The sequence below is a fragment of the Oncorhynchus clarkii genome, chromosome 7, assembly GCF_045791955.1.
Source record: "Oncorhynchus clarkii lewisi isolate Uvic-CL-2024 chromosome 7, UVic_Ocla_1.0, whole genome shotgun sequence".
In the NCBI taxonomy this organism is placed as follows: Eukaryota; Metazoa; Chordata; class Actinopteri; order Salmoniformes; family Salmonidae; genus Oncorhynchus; species Oncorhynchus clarkii.
Window position 1 is genome coordinate 25,582,899 of NC_092153.1, and position 25,281 is coordinate 25,608,179.

Genomic DNA, 25,281 nt, shown 5'->3' on the forward strand with positions numbered 1-25,281 from the left:
CCACTATGGCCTATTTATTGCCTTACCTTGCCTACCTTACCTCCCTCGTACTACATCTGCACACACTGTATATAGAATTTTCTATTGTGTTATTGACTGTACGTTTGTTTATCCCATGTGTAGTTTGTGTCACACTGCTTTGCTTTATCTTGGCCAGGTCGCCGTTGTAAATGAAAACTTGTTCCCAACTGGCCTAACTGGTTAAATAAAAAGTGAAATAATATATTTTTTAATGTATCATTAGAAAACAAAATCTAGATCAGGGAATCATTTGGTCCTGTGCTTAAAAGGAGGTATTGCATAATTCATAACACACTACAGTAGTGAAAATATCCCCATCCCCCAAGACTTAGGAGCCATGACTCAGTGAGAGCTGTATGTACGTTCAAAACTTTATTTATGGAATACAGTGTAGAAAGCGTTTTTCCCAGTCAAAGCAAATGGCTTGCACAATTACACACAGTGGAAATAAAGCCACAGAGAAATAAAGAAAGAAACCCTGCTCTCTCTAACTCTATACTGCCTTATTCTGACTATGGTGAGGTAATGCATCCTCTGAAAACCCAAGCAAAGGACACTCTACACACCACCACAACACTGCCTTAAGTCTAGTACTGTGTCGCAAAATGGCACCCTATCACAGGCCTATATTTTGCACTACTTCTCACTGAAACTGTAGTCCATCCAATTACCGGATGGCCCTGCTAACCCGCTGAAAGTTGCCTTCTAGGCCACGGTAGAGGTCGTCGTATGGCTGGCTCTAGACAAGTGCTTGAGAGAGGTGAGTCGCATGCCTGAAGCAGGGGGAAAGAGGGGAGGAGGGTGGTTGGAGATTCAATTTACAGACTGCTTGTCTGACTATCCATCTGGAACAGCTAGTAATTCCCTCTACCTCAATCCTTCCTTCTCTCAATATTTCACATGCACCCTCCCCAGGCACCGGCCCTGCTCCGTTTCTAGTCTCAGCAGAGAGAGAGAGAAAGAGAGAAGGATGAGCCGAAGCAAGAAAGGAACAGATTGGGAAGAATAAGTAAGCCCAAAATGGTATTGGATTGTTCTTATATATCACAAACAAATGTACAGAGGAGGAGAACTTTGTTTATTTCTAGCGGAAACATAGAACCGGAACAAGAATTCTAACTAGACTGGAGAACACAGAGTCATCCACCCCCGTCCCTCCATTCTCCCCCGGCTGGAACCGGCCTTCCCGCCACATACCTCCCCCCCAATCTTAAAAAGAAAAAAACACACGACAACATGGAATCAAAGAAAGAAATCAAAAATTAAATAGGGCTGATTCATAACGTCTGCAAAACGCAATAGGATGCCAGCGCAATAAACTAAAGAATCATAATTCATACGATAATATAATATACAAATACGGATCAAGCCAGCCCCCCCGCAGTTTTAGGAACATAGCATGGTTGAAATAAAAAAGGAAGAAACTTAAATCCAAAAAGCACAGATCTCTCTTACAGTGTATTTAACATGATATCCAAGCAGAGAGCCCATTCACCGAGATTCATATATGTGTTTTTATCCAATGTCATTTAAGTCACGTAATCACGAGAAAGATACTAAATGTACAATCCTGCTAGAATGATCATCTCGATGTGAGAACCTCTCTGGAGACGCAGAAAGATATTTTATTATTCTCAATAATAACCCCATCGTAATTTGTCATCATGCACTAAATAGGAACGGCTACTTTGTTACATTACACGCAACTTAAAAAAAAAAAAGACCTCTCTTTACATATGATTTTTTTCTAATTTTAATTTATTTTTTGAAAAACAAAACCGAAAACGATAGAATAACTAAAATAAAGAGCTCATTCAGAGTACATCATCATCATTATCATCATCATTTTAGCCTTGTGTGACCTAACACAGCACAGCTGTCATAAGAATGCACAGAGAAGGAAAGAAGGAGGAAGGAAGGATAGGAGGCTTCATTGACCCATAGACCTCACCTATTCCCCAGTGTATAGAGAATGCAGTAGTGTAGGGTTGGGGACAGTGTGGCTGGCACTACAGCCAGAGAATGCCCCCTTAAATAACACTGGTCTGGAGTCAGATCTCTCTGTTCAAATCCATTCCCCAACTCATTCCAAATCAAACTAAAAACAGACTCTGGACCAGTGTTGAAGGGGACAGTCTCCATCTACACCAGGAGTGATAGTGGTGCCTGGTTCCAACCTGCACTGCTTGAGGGTAGGGTTGGTTTGGAGTGGGGATAGTGTTAAGGGCATAGGGGTGTGGAGGGTTAGAGGGGTTGGGTAGTGGTCATAGGGGTGAGGGGGTTTGTCATTCCTCAGTTCTGCATCTGCTCGAAAAACTTGTAGGTGGGGTTCTCATAGCCGTTCTGCTGCATTTTGGACAGGTGGCGCTCCTCAGGGGTGACTGCTGCATCCACCTGCAGAAACAGAGAGATGTGTTACACACAAGATATGGTATGTCCTCGTACACCAGGGGTTCATAGTCATTCCACGGAGGGCCTAGTGTCTGCAGGTTTTTGTTTTTTTCCTTTCAATTAAGACCAGGTGAGAAGAGTTCCTTACTAATTAGTGACCTTAATTCATCAATCAAGTACAAGGGTGGAGTGAAAACCCGCAGATAGTCGCCCCTCTGTGGAATGAGTCATAAACAACAAAAAAGAACCAGCAATAGTGTAACGAGTGGGGGCTGTTCCCACTCCTTACATGTTTACTGATGCAGTAGGATAGATTCGTACCCATGCTGACACAGTACATGTGCACTGTTAACCTTCTACACAGACTTTAGATTAAAGTCTCAAACTCATAAACAGAAATAGAGACAAAGGAAATACTGAGCCAACGTCCAGAACAGTACACGCATAGCATATATTTTACTATCCTTGTGGAGACCTAAAATTGATTTCCATTCAAAATCCTATTGTCCTAACCCCTAACCCTACCTCCTAACCTTCATCCTCGTGGGAGAATTCCCCTCGTTTCACTATCCTTGTGGGGACGTTTTGGGGATTTCCGGTACCCACTAGGATAGTAATACAAGTCCACACACACATCTCCTCTACTCCTCACCTCGATGACTCCGTGGTGGATGGACGTGTACTGCTTCTTCCTCAGCATCACCAGGGTGATGACGATGACGGTCGCTATGACGACGCCTCCCACCATCAGCCCGATGATGGCGCCCTTGTTAGAGCCGACATCCTCGGCGAAGAACACCTCAAGAGAGAGAGAAAGAGGGACTGTAAAATCACACTGCACAACCAATCACAAATACTGACTGGATTTATGCAGACTGATCTGGGGTCAGGAGTTCAAGGCATTAAGGTGAAATTAAGTCGGAGAGAGTAGGAATAATTTGGGGTTTGGATGGAATACAAAAAGACGATTTGTAATCTAACGTTAGGATTGCTGTTTAGGTGTTAAAAGAGGCCGCGGTAAAGTTGAGGGTGTTTGGGATTAAGGTTCAGAGTTACATTAGAGGGATTTTTAGAGGTAAGCTTAAAGTTATGTTATACAATATGACTGTTACATAATCAATTTTCTCCCTTATTTAATGAGGAAAATTACCAAAATGTATAAGAGAGATTTAAATTGGGCACGAAACGCCGCTTGTTTTTCTAAGTGTGAATGTATGCGTGTCGCGGTTTCAGATCGGCCCACCCTGTCCAACCTTTTAGAGTACCAGACGCACGCGCGACGAGTTGGAGATTCATGTGCTTAGACAAACATGATGGAGCACACCTGGTTCAGTTCAGTCCTCTGAAAGGTATTTACAAAACATAAAGAAAAGATTCATACTGATAAGTACAGAACATATACAAGAAATATATGTTCTGGGGAATTAGCACAGATTGTCTGTATGTTTATTCCATTACATGTACAGTGTAGAATCTAGATGATGATCTATACATGTTTTTCTTAGCACATGCCCCCAAGTTTAGTCTCTACAAAACAGGGCCATCTCTCAAACAGGGACAATCAATAGGGCCAGCTCACAAGTATTGGCTTTTTTAGACATTGTTCCTAATCAACACTAAAAGCAAAATCATTTTGAAAATATAAAAACTAATGATATAAATTGATAAAATGTCAAAGCTAGTGCAAAGGCATTTTATAAGCATTGCCTCTATAGCTAATACCAGACTCATTCATTCTTCATTGAGCAGTCCTCTAAACTCCCGAATCCATTTAATTCCAAGATGTTTATACTTATTTTTGATTATACTTTTGTAATGCTTTTTTTGTGACGTGGATCATAATTACAGTCTCAGGTTGCGTGATCCTCGTAATGTTACGTGGAGAATACAACTTATGGGACGCAGAATTAAATATACATCACACTGGCACAAACGCAACCAGTTGTTTTTCATATTCACATTTCATTTCTGTCACTCGTAAATGCGAGAGCTAAATTGAAACAATTAGTGTTTACCTTTCCACAACGCAGTCGAAAAGGCATTTGTCCATGTGTTTACGTACAGCTGAGTCAGCAAACTTAGCATCACAGCAAACAGGAGGGGCAGACACGGGGTAGCTACGTCCAATAATTATGTATTCATCTCCATGTCTGTTGACACATGTCTGTGTGTTGCAGCTCAAGAATCGGGATGTTAGATTTACTTATTGTTTTATTAAAATGTTTAAAAAATAAAATCAGGCCCTATTCATTTCTGTGAACTTTTAACTCAGATCCCATACCTGCGTACATGGACAGAGAATTATGTAGTTGGTACGCAAAATGCGTGCATGTTGGCAGGTGTGCGTTTTCAATTTCAGACAGTGTTCATCTGAGGACATTTATAAATTAGCGCTGGTGTGAAACTAACATCCTGGCAACGCAGACGCCAGTTACTAACCCTGGTCATCTCGGCAGGCCTTGGTTACCATTCCAACGGTTAGCCAATACATATGGCTAGACATACCCTTATGGGCATGGATATGTCTGGGATAACTCCGTGATGCTTGTATCTGGCCATTTATGAAAAGAGTGTAAATATACTAAAATAAGTGGTGTGTGTGTGTGTGTAGATACCAGTTTCTGGTGGTGCACTTCGAATCCGGTGCTGTGCCTCTCCTCTGCCTCCATCCTGAGCTCAGGGATCTCCTCTGGCTTCAGACCAGACACTGGTCGTGTTGGAAAGTCTCTATCAGGAATAGGGCGGGCATCCACAGGCTCAACTAGGGAGAGCGAGAGAAAGTGAAAAGGAAGGATGAGTATCTTAATATAGTTTCACTTTGATCTCATCCCTGTCAAGACCCTGACAGCGATCTACAATCAGTTATGGATTCGGTACATTTAATGTGTGGTTGTATGTAGAGTACACCTACCCTGGTTCGGTCTGTTCCCACCCTGACTGTGTGTGTATTGATCATAGCTTTAGGCACACCTACCCTGGTTATCGGTGTTGACCTGGTTGAAGCTCTCGGGGTGGATAAAGCCCAGTCCGTCCAGGCCCATGCCCAGGTCTTCTTCCTGGGGCAGCAGGTCCAGGGAGGCCCTGGTGCTGTCTGGAAGACTGTCAGGCATCAGGGCATCATTGCCGTAGCTCACCCGCACATCACTCTGCAGGTTGGACAGCTGCTGGGCCATATCTGCCTGCTCCTTCTGCAGCAACTCTGGAGAAAGAAGAACAATGGAAAAAGGGGAAGAGGGTGAAAGACAGCAGCAGAGAGGATTAAGAGAGAGAAGAATAGAAAGGAGAGGGTGGAAGGTGTAAGAAACAAGGGTAGAGAGAAAAGGAGAGAAACCGTTAATACTGTTGCAATAGAATGGTAAATGACTGTGTAATTGAACATTTACGATTATTTATTAGTACATACAAAGACAAGAATATAGGATCACTAGAATATGGATGTCTCAAATGTCCACCATTTCCTATAAACAGTGAATTCGGGAAAGTATTCAGACCCCTTGACCTTTTCCACATTTTGTTTACATTATAGCCTCATTCTAAAATGTATTAAATAATTGTTTTTCCGTCATCAATATAAAAAAAACTATTCAGACCCTTTGCTATGAGACTCAAAATTGAGCTCAGCTGCATCCTATTACCATTGATCATCCTTGAGATGTTTCTATAACTTGATTGGTAAATTCAATTGATTGGACATGATTTGGAAAGGCACACACCTGTCTATATAAAAAGGTCCCACAGTTGACAGTGCAAAAATTAAGCCATGAGGTGGAAGGAATTGTCCGTAGAGCTCCGAGACAGGATTGAGTCAAGGCACAGATCTGGGGAAGGTTTGAAGGTCCCCAAGAACACAGCGGCCTCCATTCTTAAATGGAAGAAGTTGGGACCCACCAAGACTCTTCCTTGAGCTGACCGCCCGGATAAACGGAGCAATCGGGGGAGAAGGGCCTTGGATAGGGAGGTGACCAAGAACCCGATGGCCACTGACAGAGCTCCAGAGTTCCACTGTGGAGAGGAAAACCTTCCAGAAGGACAACCCTCTCTGCAGCCCTCCACAAATCAGGCCTTCATGATAGGACCTCAGACCCGGGGCGAAGGTTCACCTTCCAACAGGACAACAACCCTATGCACACAGCCAAGACACAAGCCTACCAGACAAGCTAAATACAGTGGGGCGAAAAAGTATTTAGTCAGCCACCAATTGTGCAAGTTCTCCCACTTAAAAAGACAAGAGGCCTGTAATTTTCATCATAGGTACACTTCAACTATGACAGACAAAATTAAAAAAATTTTTTTTTTTTAAATCCAGAAAAATCACATTGTAGGATTTTTATTGAATTTATTAGCAAATTATGGTGGAAAATACTGATAACAAGTTCAAACAGGTGCCATTAATACAGGTAATGAGTGGAGGACAGAGGAGCCTCTTAAAGAAGAAGTTACAGGTCTGAGAGCCAGAAATCTTGCTTGTTTGTAGGTGACCAAATACTTATTTTCCACGATAATTTGCAAATAAATTCATAAAAAATCCTACAATGTGATTCTCATTTTGTCTTTCATAGTTGAAGTGTACCTATGATGAAAATTACAGGCCTCTCATCTTTTTAAGTGGGAGAACTTGCACAATTGGTGGCTGACTAAATACATTTTTGCCCCACTAACTTATATGCTCGCTTCGAGGCAAGCAACACTGAAGCATGCATGAGAACATCAGCTGTTCCGGACGACTGTGTTATCACACTCTCCATAGCCGATGTAAGTAAACAGGTCAACATTCACAAGGCCGCAGGGCCAGACGGATTACCAGGATGTGTACTCCGAGCATACGCTGACCAACTGGCAGGTGTCTTCACTGACATTTTCAACCTGTTCCTGACCGAGTCTGTAATACCAACATGCTTCAAGCTAACCACTCCAGTCTCTGTGCCCAAGAACACCAAGGTAACCTACCTAGGCAGAGTTGAAGAAAAAGCCATCTCAGACTTGCCCATCTTAATCTTTTTATTATTGGCCAAAGAACAGACACTGGACAGAAGAACTCTGCCTAGAAGGTCAGCATCCCAGAGTCACCTCTTCATTGTTGACGTTGAGACTGGTGTTTTGCAGGTACTATGTAATGAAGCTACCAGTTGAGGACTTGTGAGGCATCTATTCCTAAAACTAGACACTAAATGTACTAGTCCTCTTGCTCAGTTGTGCACCGGGGCCTCCCACTCCTCTTTCTATTCTGGTTAGAGCCAGTTCGAGCCCTTCTGTGAAGGGAGTAGTACACAGCGTTGTACGAGATCTCCAGTTTTGGCAATTTCTAGCATGGAATAGTCTTCATTTCTCAGAACAAGAATAGACTGACGAGTTTCAGATGAAAGTGCTTTGTTTCTGGCCATTTTGAGCCTGTAATCGAACCCACAAATGCTGATACTCCAGATACTCAACTAGTCCAAAGAAGGCCAGTTTAATTGCTTCTTTAAATCAGACCAACAGTTTTCAGCTGTGCTAAAGTAATTGCAAAAGGGTCTTCTAATGATCAATTAGCCTTTTAAAATGATAAACTTGGATTAGCTAACACAATGTGCCATTGGAACAGAGTGATGGTTGCTGATAATGGGCCTCTGTATGCCTATGTAGATTTTCCATTTAAAAATAATCTGCCGTTTCCAGCTACAATAGTCATTTACAATATTAACAATGTCTACACTATTTCTGATCAATTTGATGTTATTTTAATGGACAAAAAAAAGTGCTCTTCGCCTCTCGCTGTTTATTTTATTGTTGCTCCTTAGTTATTTTTCTATTGGTTTTTATATGGATTCTTTTATACTTCAGTTTATTTAGATGTTATTATTTATTGCATTGTTGGTTCAGGGCTTGTAAGTTACTATTTCACTGTAAGGTCTACACCCTTTGTATTCGTTGCATGTGACAAATTACATTTGATTTGAAGACAACGCAGCAGTGGCTTTTGGGACAAGTCTCTGAATGTCCTTGAGTGGCCCAGCCAGAGCCCGGACTTGAACCCGATCGAACATCTCTGGAGAGAGAACGGAAAAATAGCTGTGCAACGACGCTCCCCATCCAACCTGACAGAGCTTGAAAAGATATGCAAAGAAGAATGGGAAAAACTCAAAATCCAGGTGTGCAAAGCTTGTAGCGTCATACCCAAGACTCAAGGCTGTTGTCGCTGCCTAAGGTGCTTCAACAAAGTAAAGGGTCTGATTACTTGTTTAAATGTAATATCATTTTTTTATACATTTGTAAAAATGTATAAAAACCTGTTTTTGCTCTGTCATTATGGGGTAGTGTGTATAGATTTATGATGGGGGAAAAAAACGATTTAAATCAATTTTAGAATAAGGTTGTAACCTAACAGAATGTGTAAAAAGGTCAAGGGGTCTGAATACTTTCAGAATGCTCTGTAGGTACCCCATGGGCCCTGGTCAAAAATCAGTGCACTATATAGGGAATGGGGTTCCATTTGGGACGCACCCTTTAAGGCTTCCTCAGACACTTCACTTGAAACAAGGTCGCTTTCTGTTCTCATTTGTTTTAATGACTGGAGAAAACCTAACCAATGTCTTTGTTGCTGGGAGGCGGTGTGTGTGTGCGCGCGCAGAGGGCAGGGGAGCAGCCTGAGAGAAGGGGGAAACTAGACAGTCTGAGACGGACTCAGACGGCTCGGTGACGCACACAACTCAAGACCCAGACAAACACAGATGGAGGGAGGGGGGGAGCGGGAAGAAGTAGTTATAGATTTGACGGAGGTGTAGGTGAGAATTGAGAGATGTCATGATGTTATGATTATCTGTAGCATGAATGAAAAAGTGGATGAGGGTTTTGTGGATATAAACTATGGATAGTGGTTGGTGACAGTGTGGATGAGGGCAGGTTACTGGTTCATATCAGTTAATGCTTACACACAGACCTAGTCAACCTTTACCTGGTTAATGAAGGAGAAATGAGACTGGGAAGAAAGAAAAAAAACTCACCAACTTGGTCCTGGATATCGTCGGCCACTCCGGGCACCTTGTAGAGCAGGCCCAGGGACTGGTTCATCCTCTCCTCAATCACACGCAGGTGGGTCAGTACCTACAAGTACATTTGAATGCTATTTAATACAAGCCATCTTCTGTGAGCCATACATTGTACATGTCAGGAGGTTACCAAAATACCCTTCAGTGGTGTATAGGTGTTTGTGTGTGTGAGCACATTTGGCATTGGGGGTGGATGATGTTTCTAGGTTTATTATTTTATCCGGTATAAATGGAAATTATTTTGTTTCTGCACTGGAGAGAACTAGAAAGTGGTCAACCAGCGTGAGACGAGGTGCATACAAAAAGTAATAAGGGCATCAATAAAAATCTTTGATTTGATTCAAGATCAAATCAAAATGTTTCAGCCTTCATGAGAATGACAACAAAATTACTATCACCATGTAAAACATATTTAAATGTGAATTAAAGTATTATTATTTTAAAGGCCTTTAGTGGGCTTATTACCTGGGGTCGGATCTGTGCGGCCTTCTTGGGGTCGACCATGCGGACGTGCTCAAAGTGTTTAAGGGTGTGCTGTCTGTCCTTCTGCTCTGCACGGACATACTTCTTCAATAGGCTGAACACATGACGAGGCTAGAGGGAAGGAGAAGGAGGGGAAAAAGGGAGAGAGACAGCGGGAGCGAGAGAGATATGAGTCAGAACGTCGGTCTGTGTGTGGGAGGATTAAGACAACGGTAGGATGATCCATATGTACTGTGTGTGTGTGTGTGTGTGTGTGTGTCCCTACCCTGGGTGGCTAGGCAGTTAGGTGGCTCTACAGGGCCAGGCAACACTGTGTGTGTGTTATACTCTGTTACTATGTACTCTCTACCTACCCTGGGTGGTTGGGCCTGCAGGGAGGTCAGGTAGCTCTCCAGGGCCAGGCGACGGCGGTCATTGAGCAGGGCCTCAACCCGGGCCATGTGGGTCTCAACCAGCTGCTGCCTCTCACTGGCTGCCTCCTGCTCCAGGGCCTCCACCTTCTCCTGGAAACGCTGTGTGAGAGACACACACACACATTATTATACTGTACAACATGACATTTAATATACACACATATTTAACATAGATGATGGGTTCATGATAAGACACACATAGTATATGATACACACTCAAATTAAAAAGTCACTACCACCTACCACACTATTATCAAATATTCAGACACGCACACAACAGCTATGACATTGACAGTCACTCAAACATATTCATAAATGCTCAACACGCACACAACAGCTATGACATTGACAGTCACTCAAACATATTCATAAATGCTCAATCAGTATCTTCTGTGTGTGTCTGACCTGGATGACAGCCTTCTTATCAGCACGAGGTAGACTCTTGGCCTCCCTCTCGGCCTCCTCCCACTCCCTCATCACCTACACACATACAAGAAGAAAGACACGTTACTGCTGTATCTAACTCCTTCCTTCCGGGTATAGTCATACATGATCTTTCACCACGACCGCGTCTTTGCTTCCTTCCCTTCACCTCACCCCTCACCCTCCCCGTTCCACTCTCAACGCCTCTTTATCGCCCCTTCCCTCCGTCTTTCCCACCCTCCACCCCTACCCCTTCTTGCTCCCTCTATCCTACCTGGGACATCCTCTCGCGGTGTTTGGCCTCCAGGCTCTCCTTGGCCTTGGCGAAGTGGGCGTGTTCGTTGTCATCCCCGGGCGTCTCCAGATAACGGTCCACGGCGTCGGGAGGGCTGGGGGTGGCGGTGGGCACTGGGTGGTGGAGGGGTAAATGGACATGGAGGACAGGGGGTGCGGGTGCAATTGAGGAGAGGGAGGAGAGAGAGAAGGGGATGAGATGGAGAGAAATTTAGAAAATGACTCTTACAATCTGGTCTTCAGGTATCCCCCATTCCCCATTGTTCCTTCACCTTCCCCGGGAATCTTTTCTTTCATTGCTTTCCTCTTCAAAATCCAGACCATCTTTTCCAGAGTGACTTACGATAAGTGCCTTCAGAGTATTTGACTCGACTGAAATAAGGATCCGGAGGCAGTAATATAATACCAATAAACAAAGTAAAAACACAGAAGTTCCAAACTACCAACACTATGTAGCAGCTCCATAATAGCAAACACTAAAGCTAGACGATTAATAATACAAGTGTTAGCAACAACAGGTTGGTTAGTGATTAATCGAGCGAGTGAACGAGAGTAAACAACACAGAGTGAAAAAGCAGAGAAGTGTGTGTTTGAAGGGTGGCTGGTGTGTGTGTGTGTCCTGGTTGGAGGATTCCAGATTTCCTGCTTGTTCCGGCCAGATTCCGGGAATATTCCAACCGTGATTTCTTTAAAATATATATATTTTTAAAACAAATCTCTTCCATTAATGTGACTGCCATAGACACTCCCAAGTCATTTAGACGTTTGATTAAAATCCTCTAGAAGAGTTACTTTAGCAATTTGCCCATTTATTTGACTACAGAAAAAGCGAGTAAAAAGCTGTTATGCCTTAAGGCTGGGATACCTTGCATGACCTGTGATCCATTTGACAGGAAAAAGTCAATTGTATAATATGTAATATCATTCCGAGAGGAACGATGTTGTAAAATATCCCCAGGCTAGTGTGTGTATTACATTACGTGACATACTGTACCTATCATTATCATCCTTGATTAAACATTGAACAGCATAAATATATAATACTTCTTACATGAATAAGGAAGCGCTGATTTGATACTTTGGAACCTGTGTGTGTGTCATGTGAAGCATGTTTTTTTTGTTTTAGGTTTGTCTCAGAGATAAGCACGACTTCCTTTCACAGACACTCAATAGTCCCAAAACAACCAAGAGCATTTTTTTGCGATCCGAACAAAGCAGAACCGTTAACACAATTTTCACTTGGAAGTCTAAATGTGAGGGTAGAGGATTGCTAGCTGGTGGAACCACAACACTGTCTTTCGCGCGCGCGCACACACGCGCGCACACACACACACACAATTTCAGAGGCTGCTACAGAGGAGGTGAGATGGAGTGAAAGACAGGATTAGTGAGAGAATGAGGGCGTGGGAGACATAAGATATACAGAAAGTAGGGGGAGGAGGAGGGCGAGAGTGATCCATCGCTGAATGGATCGTTCACACACTTGACTGTCAGGTCACTGCCTCACACAACACTCGAATCAGCGCGAGAGAAACTTTTGCCTTCCATCTGTCGCGCGCACTCTGTCCGCTCATACGGAATCAGTGGGGGGGAAACAGGTGAAATCACTGGTGTTAGTGTCTTCTAAAACCCACAAACAGGTTAAAAGATGTGTGTGTGTGAATGTATTTGTCCATGTGTACAGTAAACTAGGGTTGGACGGTATCTAGATTTTCATACAGTCATACTGTTTCTGTACCATACAAGTGCATACAGTATTACCGAATGTGCACACAACGGCCGCTATTTATTTAAATAAATAATATTATAATATATAAAAAACTACGTAACCGGGATCTTGATCTAGGAGGGAATTGAATGTCTTTGCTGTAACCAACAAGCTTGATCTTTACATCTAGCCCCTTGGCTAGCAGTTAGCAAACCAGATAACATTTTGAATTTGTTTAAGGGGTGGATTTCTGGAAGCAAAGTCATTGTCTGTACCATTTCCCCAATATATGTTTTGGGTAACTATATCCACACACACAATAACACTTAAGCGTCTACCTTATACACATTTTACAGACAATCTATTTTACAATAGTTATATTTTGTTTGTTTTTAGTCCTTCCTCTATTTCTGATGTCCATCCAGTTTGATTTCTATTTGTAACTGTGCTATTTCACAAATTTCTGAACCTATAAACATTTTACAGACCCGGTATGTTTTACATTGGTTATCTTGTTTTTAGTCCCACCCTTCAGCTCCATTCAACCTCTCCCATCTATCTCTCAACACCATCCATTTTGGATTTCTATTTATCTGTTAACATTTATTGGACATTTTAGATTTGTTATATTTATACTTAACTTGTGGTTATAAGCAGTGGCGTAGCGGCCCTAGCAGGGGGTGCCCCCACCCCAAAAAAGTCTACACACAAATTATTTTTAACGGTAATTGAAAATCATACCATCTGTATTTCGAAACACCCCAGTATATCACCCAAGTCTACAGTAAACACACAATGCGTGGTGGTTAGTGAGACATGGTTAGTGTAGTTAGCACTAAGGGGCCAGACGCTAACTAGACGGCTAACCAGAAACTAGCTAGCAGACGTGGACACTAACAGTGTAACACAGACAGACAGTTAGGCAGGGAGCTCTGCTGTCCGTGTGACTGACGATGCAGGCAGTACAACAAGATTTAGTTAAGTGAGACCACAGGTTAGCGAGAACTTGCATGGTTAACAGCTAGTCAGACAGTAACTAGCCAACATAGACACTACACGCAGACAGACAAGTAGTCTGTGTGACCGACTTGCTAACAGTGCAGCAGACAGACAGGCAGTACAAGTGGTGGTTCGTGAGACCAGAGGTTAGCATGTAACGTGAAGTAGTATTAGCGTGGTTAGCAGTTAGCTAGCCAGAGGGCTAATGACAGAGGCTAGCTTTCAGACGTGGACACGCAGACAGACAGGTAGACAGGGCGCTGTCTGTGTGACTGACTTACTGACGTTGCTGCATACAGACAGGCAGTACTCCTCCGACTCAAAGTTATTGCGGTTGCCCCCGCAGCCGCCATAGATGAACTGGGCACAGCGGCCCTCCTCGCGGTCAAAGTACCAGCGTGCAAGCATGGCACGGCATGGGCCCGTCTCCGCATTCGCCCAACACACCTCTGGTAGGGGGCAATGAGCCGTCAGCACACACACACAGGGTGAGTGCCAAATGGCACCCGGCCTATTCCCTACATTGGTCAAAATATGGGGATATATATAGGGATACTATATAGGGAATAGGGTGCCATTTGGAACACATTCTTATTATCGTACAGGCGTGTGCATGCCAATGGTGTGTGAACTTACACACCACTAATGTCATACACTACTGTGAAATATGGGTGGTGGAATGGGGATTTAGCTGAATTCCTACTAATTTAGTGGCGAGTTTCTAGATTTGCACCCCCCCAATTCCACCCCTGCAAACACTCACTCAACCTTTAAATAGACAAGAGTAAATTATGTACACACAAGGCCCCTGGCCCTCCCAGTCCCTCACCTCTGACCACTTCCTCCACAGACTCCGTGGTAGTAGTAGTGGTGGTGGTAGTCATGGCGATGTTGGTGGTGGGCTCGCTATCGTCACGCTCATCAATGACGTCATCGTCATCATCCTCCTCCTCGTCGTCGTCGTCCTCGTCCCCGTCTCCATCCTGGTCGTTGTCCAGCACCTCCTGCCCCTCTTCCTCATCATCATCATCATCTTCTTCCTCTACCATGGCAGGGGCGGTCTCCTCTGTCTCCTCCTCCTCCTGTTGCTGCTGGGGTGTGAACCCAGCTGGCTTTGCTGCCCCCCTTTCCATACTGTGAGAGGGATGATTGAGGAAGGTAGAAAGAGGGAGAGTGAGGATGTGTGTGAGTAACGTGGTAATGAGCGAGTGTACTGTGGGTGTGTGTGAGTGCTATAATAAGTATAATCTCATTCCCAGACACTTCTGCTCAACTGGGCAAAAAGTCTGGTGGATCAGCGAGTCAAACTTCGCTGCTGTTAGCCACTACCGAAAGAAACTCCAGGCGCATAGGCATTGGCTTAATGTACCAATCAATCACCTCTCACAACACCTTCCCCCTACCCTGTGTCATGCACACTTCAGTTTATGGTCAGCCTCGCAGTTGTGTGATTAGCTCAAATTAAATGACAAATACTTTACTCAGTAGGTCACTCCCATAGAATTCTATGGTCTCTCCCACTAAGGCCAACTTTGAATTGTTGATATCCCAGGCTGATATGCACTGTGCACAATAGCCTGGGGGCGAGGATAGTATAAGTATGAATGTAAGGGAGTACTGTATGAGCTCCTGTGTGTGTACCTGTTGTCAGTGTAGTCAGTCTCGGCTCCTCCCCACCACACATCCGAGTCGTCCTCGTCCTGCTCAGTGCTGTCGGTCTCCCTGTCTGACGGACAGCACACAAACTCCACCCCCCGGAAACGGTCGATGCCGCACGGCAACAGCATCCCGTAGTCGTGGAGATTCAAAGTGCGGTCTCCACAGGACTGGGTGAGAGAGGGATGGGGCTGTTAAAGCAAGGGCTGTGCGTACCAAGAGTAGGAGCACTGATCTAGGATCAGTTCCCCCCGTCCATGTCATTGTATTCATGGTGATCTAAAAGACAAAACGGATCCTAAATCGGCACGTCTACTCTGAGATAATTGATTCATACGGCTCCAGGTTTTGTGAATTACACACTTGTTAAGGGAATTTTTATCAATGATGACTAATTATGTATACATTTCAATCAGGACTGACTAGTCCAAATGCTATTATGTACTGTACATATATAAATTTTCTCTCTTGCTCCCATTCCCAATTGTATATAATATAGTCAGGAGTTTAGTAACAATGACGGTCTGTTCCTTTGTACAAATGAATGAACTATCTCCAGACTGTCTAGAATGCTGATTTACAGTGACTGACCTTGGCTTTAGGAGAGGAGGGAAGGCTCGAGAACTATAGGGCCTCTCTACCGATGTCATGAAGAGATAGAACATTTAGGAAACGCTGACGTCATTTTCAGTTTATAACCTGTGGTAAAATGTGTATGTACGGAGTACTCTCTTGAATTAAACGCTGTTACCTGACTTTTAAGACCGGGGCTCTGTCCATTTCTTATAAAAATATTGGGTCTTACAATCCCAAAGAATGCATTGACAGAGTAATTAATTCTGATTGGGAAATAATACAGAGGAATTTAGAATTCCACTAACACTACATGCCCAAAAGTAGGTGGACACCTGCTTGACAAACATGCTATAACAGCCTCCACTCTTCTGGGAAGGCTTGCCACTAGATGTTGGAACATTACTGCGGAGACTTGCTTCCAATCAGCCACAAGAGCATTAGTGAGGTCAGGCACTGACGTTCGTCGATTAGGCCTGGCTCGCAATCAGCGTTGTATGCATGTACGTGTGCGCGCGTGATCTCACCTCTTTGGCCACAGTGTGCCAGTGCAGGTGGCTCTCACACATGTCCATGCGCTCCTGGTGCAGGAACTTGCACTTATCAGGAACCAGCAGGGCATCGCTGACAAACTCCCCCACTGCACCATACACAAACAGAACCAATTAATATACAGACATAAGAACAAAAAAAACAACATCTGCCAACAACAAAATAACCACTTTTTACTAAGGGATGGAATTCAAATAGTACAAACGCACACATTAATCTATTTCTCTCCCCCCCCCCCCCTCACATACACGCAACACATATTTCCCCCCTACACACAGCGAACCCCACCCACACACTCAAGCCTCCCCCACACAGTGCATTTGTACCTAGGCATCGGTAGGGCACCACGATGTGCAGGTGACTGCGGCACTGCTTGCGGCCCTTCTTGCACCAGTTCTGGACGCTGACTGGCTGGTTGGCCTCCACCACGTTGGTGATCTGCAGCTCAGGGTATACCTGGGAGAGAAAAAACACGGAGTCTATCATTATCTCCTTTCCCCCCCATCCCATTTTCTATCTACGATTTTTCTGTCCCTCCGCCTCTGTCCCACCATCCGTTCACAGGGCAGTGAGCACTCTTTTCCGCTCTCTTCCAATCACCGTTCGTCCACATCCTCCCATCCGTCCTTACCATCCGGTCAAAGCTCTCTTTTTTTACTCCCCCTTCTCTCCATATCCCCCTCTCCCTCTTAATTGTTCTCAGTTCTCCTCTAATCCACCTCTCCAAGTATTACTCCTGTTTTGCTCCTCTCATCCAATTACTTGACTAACTCACTCCACCCCTCCTTTCCTACCTTTCAATTGGTTTATCATTTATCCACCATTTCCCTGACCCAATTCTTCTCAATCTCCATTTTAACAGCACTACACTCCAACTCCTCTCTATGCACATGCCTTTCGGTTGTTTCTTTCTCTCCCTCCCTTTAGTTTATCATCACAAAATTCAGAGTTCAACTGCATTGTGCCATGTAAATGAATTACATGTATTGACCTTGAACTCTTTCTCCCCCCCCCCCCCAAGCTCCTCGCAATATGTAGCTCTTGATTCACATCTCTCCTCCCCATCTATCCCCCCTTCCTCTCCCACCTCCGGGCAGTCCTGGTTGATGCCAAAGACACCATTTCTACTCCCTCTCGCTCTCCTCCTACCAGAACTGCAGGATGCCGATACATTTGGATACATCCCTCTCTCATTCCCCTCCCTGTCCCTTCTCCCCCATGTGTGTTCTCACTTTGCAGTATTTTTGCATTGCATGTGGTTGTATTATAGTGTATAGGTCCCATGTGGCTTAGTTGGTAGAGCATGGCACTTGCAACACCAGGGTTGTGGGTTTGATTCCCACGAGGAACTAGTACGAACAAATATGAAAATGTATCAAAGTCGGCTCAGGGATTCGAAGTAGCGACCTTTTAGGTTACTGGCCCAGCACTCTTAAAATGGACACTTCGGGATTTTGCCAACGAGGCCACTTTACTTCTCCAGAGTCAGATGAACTCGTGAATAACACGTCGTCTCGGTGTCCAGTATACAGGAAGTTAGAGGTAGTTTCGCAAGCTAATGCTGACTAGCATGTAGCGCAATGAATGGAAGTCTATGGGTATGTGCTAAGATGACTAAGTCACCTTTGGATAAAAGTGTCTGCTGAATGGAATACATTATTATACACTACCAATCAAAAGTTTTAAAACACCTACTCATTCAAGAGTTTTTCTGTATTTAAAAAAAAAAGATTTTCTACATTGTAGAATAATAGTGAAGACATCAAAACTATGAAATAATAAATGGAATCAGGTAGTAACCAAAATCCCTACTAATCCCTACTCTTTGCCTTGCACACTCTTGGCATTCTCACAACCAGCTTCATGAGGTAGTCACCTGGAATGCATTTCAATTAACAGGTGTGTCTTGTTGAATTAATTTGTGGAATTTCTTTCCTTCTTCATGCATTTGAGCCAATCAGTTGTGTTATTACAAGGGGTGTGGGGGTATACAGAAGATATTTTACCAAATAGGGCCAAGTCCATATTTTGGGAAGAACAGCTCAGATAAGCAAAGAGAAACGACAGTCCATCATTACTTTAAGACATGAAGGTCACTCTATACAAGTTGCAAAAACCATAAAGTGCTATGATGAAACTGGCTCTCATGAGGACCGCCACAGGAATGTAAGACCCAGAGTTACCTCTGCTGTAGAGGATAAATTCATTAGAGTTACCAGCGTCAGAAATTGGCAATTAACTGAACCTCAGATTGCAACCCAAATAAATGCTTCAGAGTTCAAGTAACAGACACATCAACATCAACTGTTCAGAGGAGACTGCATGAATCAGGTCTTGATGGTCAAATTGCCGCAAAGAAACCACTACTAAAGGACACCAATAAGAAGAGCCTTGCTTGGGCCAAGAAACAAGAGCAATGGACATTAGACCGGTGGAAATTTGTCCTTTGGTCTGGAGTCCAAATGGGAGATTTTTGGTTCCTGCAGCAATACGCCATCCCACATTGTTTGGGCTTAGTGGGACTATCATTTGTTTATCAACAGGACAAATGACCCAACACACCTCTAAGCTGTGTACGGGCTATCATACCAAGAAGAAGAGTGAAGAACCTCAAATATATTTAGATTTTTTTTGGTAAATACATGATTCCATGTGTTATTTCATTGTTTTGATGTCTTCACTATTATTCTACAATGTAGAATAAAGAAAAAAATATATAAAGGAAAACACTTGAATGAGTAGTTGTTCTAAAACTTTTGACAGGGAGTGTATATTAAGTTATTGTATCGTATCATATCCGACCCCAATCTCCATACCTCCTGACAGTACTGCAGGATGCCCTCCTTGGTGCCGATACAGCTCTTGGTGCCGGAAGGGTCTGACTCCCATTTGCCGCTCTGGACATCCACATGCATGTTGAGCTTCCCACAGAACATGGCCACCTGGGGCTCCGCCAGCAGGCCCATCCCACCATCTGTCGGCACCTTGAGAGGGAGGGAGGGAGAAGTGGAGGGATGGAGACATAAAAAGAGAATTGTTCATTTACTCTCGTTCCGTGGTATTCGGTAGGCATGTGAGAAGTGAGAAATCCAAATGGTCAGCAGAAAATATTTGATACAACATTTTACGAAATTAGGTTCCTTTCATTTAGCTTTTATTTATACAGTTTGCTGTCATTGTTGTTTGCCAGGGAGACTTGTTCAAGATGGCAGCAGTTTCTAAAACATGCCCCACAAAAAATTGGCAATACATGACACATAGAACAATATAATACAAAGAATGTTTAAAAATACATTTTTCATAAATGTCAGAATGATGTGGAGAAGGAATGGATGGAGAGGAATGGAGTGATGGAAGATTGGAGAAAAACTGAAAATGTGTAAGAAAGGGAGAGAACGGGGTAATGATTCAAGAAAAAAAAAAGTGGGAGGCAGGAATAAGAGGAGAACAAAGAGGTGTAAGCAGGGGAAAAGATATAGACCCTTTATTCGTAAACTACTTTTGACCAGTGCCCAATATATGGGATAGATGCACAGATTAGAGTTTGGGTGGCATTTCAGTCATTGACTTGTTACATCAATGAGGCTCCGGTGTGAAGTTTCTCCTCAGTACAGGTCTAGGATCAGCTTCCCCTCCCACAATCCTAACCTTTAAGATTTGTGTGGGAAATACAAAACTGACCCAAGATCAGCATCCTAGGGGCAAATTCACACTACACCCATGGCAAAAAGAGAGGCTTTCTTTGACGGTGAGAGAAAATAATTGCTACTGTCGACTTTCCTACCGAATTGTGATTGAAAAACCCACAGCACCATTGCAGTCTCTTATGAAACCTCCAACCTAAAGCTTTTACACATGCAGGCACGCACGCACATTGGACGGCGTACACCACGCATGTATCCTCGATATCCTACAGGTGGCAGCACTGAGAAAGAACATGTACTGTAGTTTGCCAGCCTGCCAAGGGGTATGCATGCTTGGCTTGGCTCACGTGTGTGCGCGCCCCTTTGTTGTCCATCCAATGCCTATTCACGGGTACTAATTATATTATGCAACTCCATTGATGTGTGTACATCTATCTCTGCGAGTATGTTTGTGTGAGCACGTATGTGTGTCCATTGCTACTGCGTAAGGAGGTCTTGTAATGAGAATCCTGTAAGAAGGGAGGTGGGGACAAACAAGACTGAAAGACAGCATTGTACTAGGGAACGAGGGAGAAGAGAGAGAACGAGAGGAGAGAAAGAGACTGATTGCATTGTGTTTTTCTATAATCTTGTTAGTGGTTTGGCAGTAAAACAAATGTTTGTGAAGTAGAGGATGACATACTGTGAATGGACTTGATTCTTTTCTGAGCTAATGCACAATGTAATCCTTATCCACACACACAGACAGTGCACGCACATTCAGACACACCCACGCCCATTCAGACACGCGCACACGCCCATTCATATGCACGCGCACACGCCCATTCATATGCACGCGCACACGCCCATTCATATGCACGCGCACACGCCCATTCATATGCACGCGCACACGCCCATTCATATGCACGCGCACACGCCCATTCGTGCACTGTGCATGCATGCACACATTCTGGCATGCACGTGTACACACAAACACACTCAGACAGATCAGATTGCAGTGTAGTTCTGAGGGACGGATGTGTCGCCTAAAGAAGTTCATGTCCTTCAAGCAAACCTGTTAGGCCACATGCCCTAGCGCATGCCCAAGCAAATCTGTAAATCCCTCACGCACATACAGACAGTGGAAAAACAGGTGAAATCACTTGTGTTAGTGTCAATCAAATGTATTTATAAAGCCCTTCTTACATTCGTAGAGGTCAAAGTGCCATACAGAAACACAGCCGAAAACCTCAAACAGCAAGCAATGCAGATGTAGAAGCACAGTGGCTAGGAAAAACTCCCTAGAAAAGGCTGGAACCTAGGAAGAAACCATACTCTGAAGGGTGGCCAGTCCTCTTCTGGTTGTGCCGGGTGGAGATTCTAACAGTACACGGCCATTTAAGGCCAGATTGTTATAAAACCCACAAACAGGTTAAAAGAAGTATGTGTGTGTGAGAGAATGTATTCATCCGTGTGTACAGTAAACTAGGGTTGTGCGGTATCTAGATTTCCAGTCATACCATTTCTGTACCATACCAGTGCATACAGCATTACCAATGGGCATACAAGTGGCGCTATAAAAAATACAAAAAATGCAACCCACAAACCCATTTAGGTAACAGGGACCTCTCTCCAGGACGGGATTGAATGTCTGCCGTAACCAAGAAGCTTGATCTTGACATCTATCCCCTTAGCTATCAAATCCGGATAACATTTGACACATCTTTGATTTATTGTATTTATACTTAACTTGTAGTGACATAGCACGCACCCCCGCAAAACCGGGGTAATAATTGAAGTTAGCATATCACTAGCTTAGGGCAATTGCTAGACGTCCCCTGGTACAATAGCCAGTGCCTCTCAAAAGTAAGGAAATAGACCTTCCAACTACTCCAAAACAGGGTGGTTGGCCTCCACCTTTTGCAACGGAAAACGACAATGAGTGTTTTACTGGACAACTTCAAGAAGTCATTCTGCGTTTGTCAATTTTCGGTTTGGTGCAAAATCATCATGACCCTAGTCAGCTTTGTGTTGACATGTTCCAGATGGCATGACCACAGGTGGTGAAGGTAGGCAACTACACCTCCACAAGGGTGCATGCTCAGCCCCCTCCTGTACCCCCTGTTCACCCATGACTACATGGCAATGCGCATCTCCCAACTTAATCATCAAGTTTGCAGACAAAAGTGGCAGGCCTGATTACCAAAATGGACAAGACAGCCTACAGGGAGGAGAGGGGCCTGGGGGAGTGGTGCCAGGAAAATACCCTCTCCCTCAACAAAATGAAGGAGCTGATTGTGGGCAGCAGAGAGAGCACACCCCATCCAAAACCACTGGTCTGCAGTAGAGAAGGTGAAAAGCTTTAAGTTCCTTGGCGTGCACGTCACTGACAAGCTGAAATGGTCCATTCACAGACAGTGTGGTGAAAAAGGAGCAAGTGCCTCTTCAACCACAAACTTCTACAGATGCACCATTGAGAGTATCCGATCAGGCTGTATCACCACCTGGTATAGCAATTGCACTGTCTGCAACCACAGGGCTCTCCAGAGGGTAGTGTGTTAAGCCCAACGCATCCCCGGGGCCACACTGCCTGCCCTCCAGGACATCTACAGCACCCGGTGTCACAGAAAGGCCAAGAAGATCAGCAAGGAGTCAGGACCTCAGCTACATGGCCTGTTCACCCTGCTATCATCTACAACCGAGAGACTGAAAAACAGCTTCTATTTCCAGGTCTTCAGACAGTTAAATAGTCACTTAGGCTTCCGCCCAGTACTCTACCCTGAGCTTTAGTCACTGTTACTAGCCGGCTACCACCCGGTACTCAACATTGCACCTTAGAGACTGCTACTCTATATAGTCATTGAACACGGTAGGACTGACCCCAATTAGTCAACTGGTCAATTGTTTGGCCGATAGGCTGTCAGTCAACCAAGATGTTCTTTTGTTGAGGAGTAGCAAAAAAAAATAAATCTTTTAAATACATATTTACACAGTACCAGTCAAAAGTTGACACTTACTCATTCAAGGGCTTTTCTTAAATTTACTGTTTTATAATAATAGTGAAATAATACATATGGAATCATGTTGTATTCAAAAAACTAAAACAAAAAAAATGACTTAAACTCAAAATATATTTTACATTTGAGATTCTTCAAAGTAGCCGCCCTTTGCCTTGACAGCTTTGCACACATGGCTCTCTCTCAAATCACACACACACACACACTCCAAATAACTTCACAGATCTTCATTGTAAAGGGTTTAAAATACTGTTTCCCATGCTTGTTTATCCAGTATTGGAAACAGTTTATTCAGTCTTAAATTTTATTGATTATTTACATTGGTTGAGGTTGGTTTAGGAACGTTGTTTGAAATGTTTGGACCAAGTTAACAGGTATATTATTAGATACTTTGTAGGCATGTTGGGCGAGTTGAAACCGGTGTATTTCTGAATCAAACGCGCCAAATAAAATGGACATTTTTGGGACATATAGAAGGACATTATCGAAGGACCCTTTGTGATGTTTGTGGGACATTTTGGTGTGTCAACAGAAGATCTTCAAAGGTAAGGCATGAATTATATCGCTATTTCTGACTTTTGTGGCGCACCTGCCTGGTTGAAATATGATTTTTATGTGTTTGTATGCGGGGCGCTGTCCTAAGATAATTGCATGGTTTGCTTTCGCCGTAAAGCCTTTTTGAAATCTGACACAGCGGCTGGATTAACAAGAAGTTGAGTTTTATTTTGATGTATAACACATATTTTCAAGAATGTTAAATATTTGAATTTGGCATTTTTGAATTTTGCGCTCTGCAATTTCACCGGATGTTGGCCAGGTGGGACGCTACCGTCCCACCTGCCCATAAAAACTTAATCAATGTGGTTCCATGTCATTTCAACCAGAAAATGTGACGACTTCGAATTAACATGGAAAACTGATTAAATTTGCAAAAAGTCATCAACGTAAAAGATTTTTGGGAAATTGTCATCGTCACTCAACTTTAAAACTAAATCCATTTTCATGGTTAACATTTCTGCTGATTTCACATTGAATTTGATCAAAAGTAATTCAAAACTAGCCGTTGAACTGATGTCTTTCCCCAGTGGGTAGATCTGCAGTCAGCTGAAACATCTGCTTGTCATTCATGTCATTTTCCTCTGTATGTTTACACTAGTGGAAAGGTACACCTCCCTTGTGATGTGTGTGCAAGATCAGAGTCTTAGTTCTGCTCTACAAGAACTCAATGATGTAGAACAGGGTTCTCCAACTTTTGATCCAGCCCTGCAGTTACTGACAAACCTGATTCAGCTAATTCTGGTAGTTTAATATTTGAATAATGTGCATTACTGCAGGGCTGGATCAAAAGTCTACACGCCAAATGATTGGAGTTGGAGAACCCTGTAGATCGGGTCAGATAACACATGATGCTCCTATACCCACATTATCATCTCAACCCAAACCATATTGCTTGGCTATTTTCTTTTCACGTTGCTAGGTCCAGTCACTAAAAGCGAGCTGAACTGGCCCCTTAACATATCCGTTTCCAGCCCAAAGTGAATATAGGCATAGTTAGCTTGCCATGCCCTACTCAAACCATGCTGGCAAGAAGCAGTTCGTAACAAAAGCAGGCTGGCCATCGTCCCAGTCAGTACTCACTGGAAAGCGAGCCAAAAGAGCACAGTTCAGGTTGACAATAGTGTGAAAAAGGTTATTGTTATAGAAAGACCACGATGACCCAATTCCACTTTGTGACAACTGCTGATGTATAAAGGCCTTTAGAATGTGTTTGAAATTTGACCCAGTTCCATGTCGCTCCCCCCCCCCCCCCCCATCACTTAGATGTTAAGTGTCTTAAATGTGAAGAAATTGAAACAGGGGCCTAGGTGGAGCAATCCCTATATTGCTTTTAGACCTACCCGCTACTCTGATGTGTGAACACTCTCCCTCACACTCTCTCTAAACCACTTTTCCAGTATTCAAAATCACCTCATCTGTTTTTGCCTTGTAAATCATGTCCTTCCTCTATTCTCCATCCCCCTCTCTTCTCCATCCCTCTGCAAACAGTTGGGGGGGGGGGGGGGGCCTGGGGAGCAGCCAAATCCCACTGCAGTCTTATAAATC

General features: G+C 43.7%; 1 protein-coding gene across 3 annotated transcripts in view; it reads right to left on the reverse strand.

The window, feature by feature from the left end:
- Window positions 1–374: 374 nt before the first annotated feature.
- Window positions 375–25,281, reverse strand: part of LOC139413120 (amyloid beta (A4) precursor protein a) — a 40,987-nt gene continuing 16,080 nt past the window's right edge. Inside the window, exons 2-16 of one of the 3 annotated variants that reach the window (XM_071160195.1) lie at window positions 19,355–19,522; window positions 16,865–16,994; window positions 16,514–16,626; window positions 15,399–15,583; window positions 14,587–14,891; window positions 14,039–14,206; window positions 11,031–11,164; window positions 10,739–10,813; window positions 10,274–10,432; window positions 9,903–10,031; window positions 9,393–9,492; window positions 5,387–5,611; window positions 5,028–5,173; window positions 3,065–3,211; window positions 375–2,415 (exon numbers count right to left, since the gene is read on the reverse strand). In XM_071160195.1, the coding sequence (XP_071016296.1) occupies window positions 2,314–2,415; window positions 3,065–3,211; window positions 5,028–5,173; window positions 5,387–5,611; window positions 9,393–9,492; window positions 9,903–10,031; window positions 10,274–10,432; window positions 10,739–10,813; window positions 11,031–11,164; window positions 14,039–14,206; window positions 14,587–14,891; window positions 15,399–15,583; window positions 16,514–16,626; window positions 16,865–16,994; window positions 19,355–19,522 (2,286 nt within the window). In that variant the 3' untranslated portion in view covers window positions 375–2,313. The remainder of the gene's footprint in view (window positions 2,416–3,064; window positions 3,212–5,027; window positions 5,174–5,386; window positions 5,612–9,392; window positions 9,493–9,902; window positions 10,032–10,273; window positions 10,433–10,738; window positions 10,814–11,030; window positions 11,165–14,038; window positions 14,207–14,586; window positions 14,892–15,398; window positions 15,584–16,513; window positions 16,627–16,864; window positions 16,995–19,354; window positions 19,523–25,281) is intronic. The other 2 variants (XM_071160196.1, XM_071160197.1) reach the window with 2 other exon arrangements.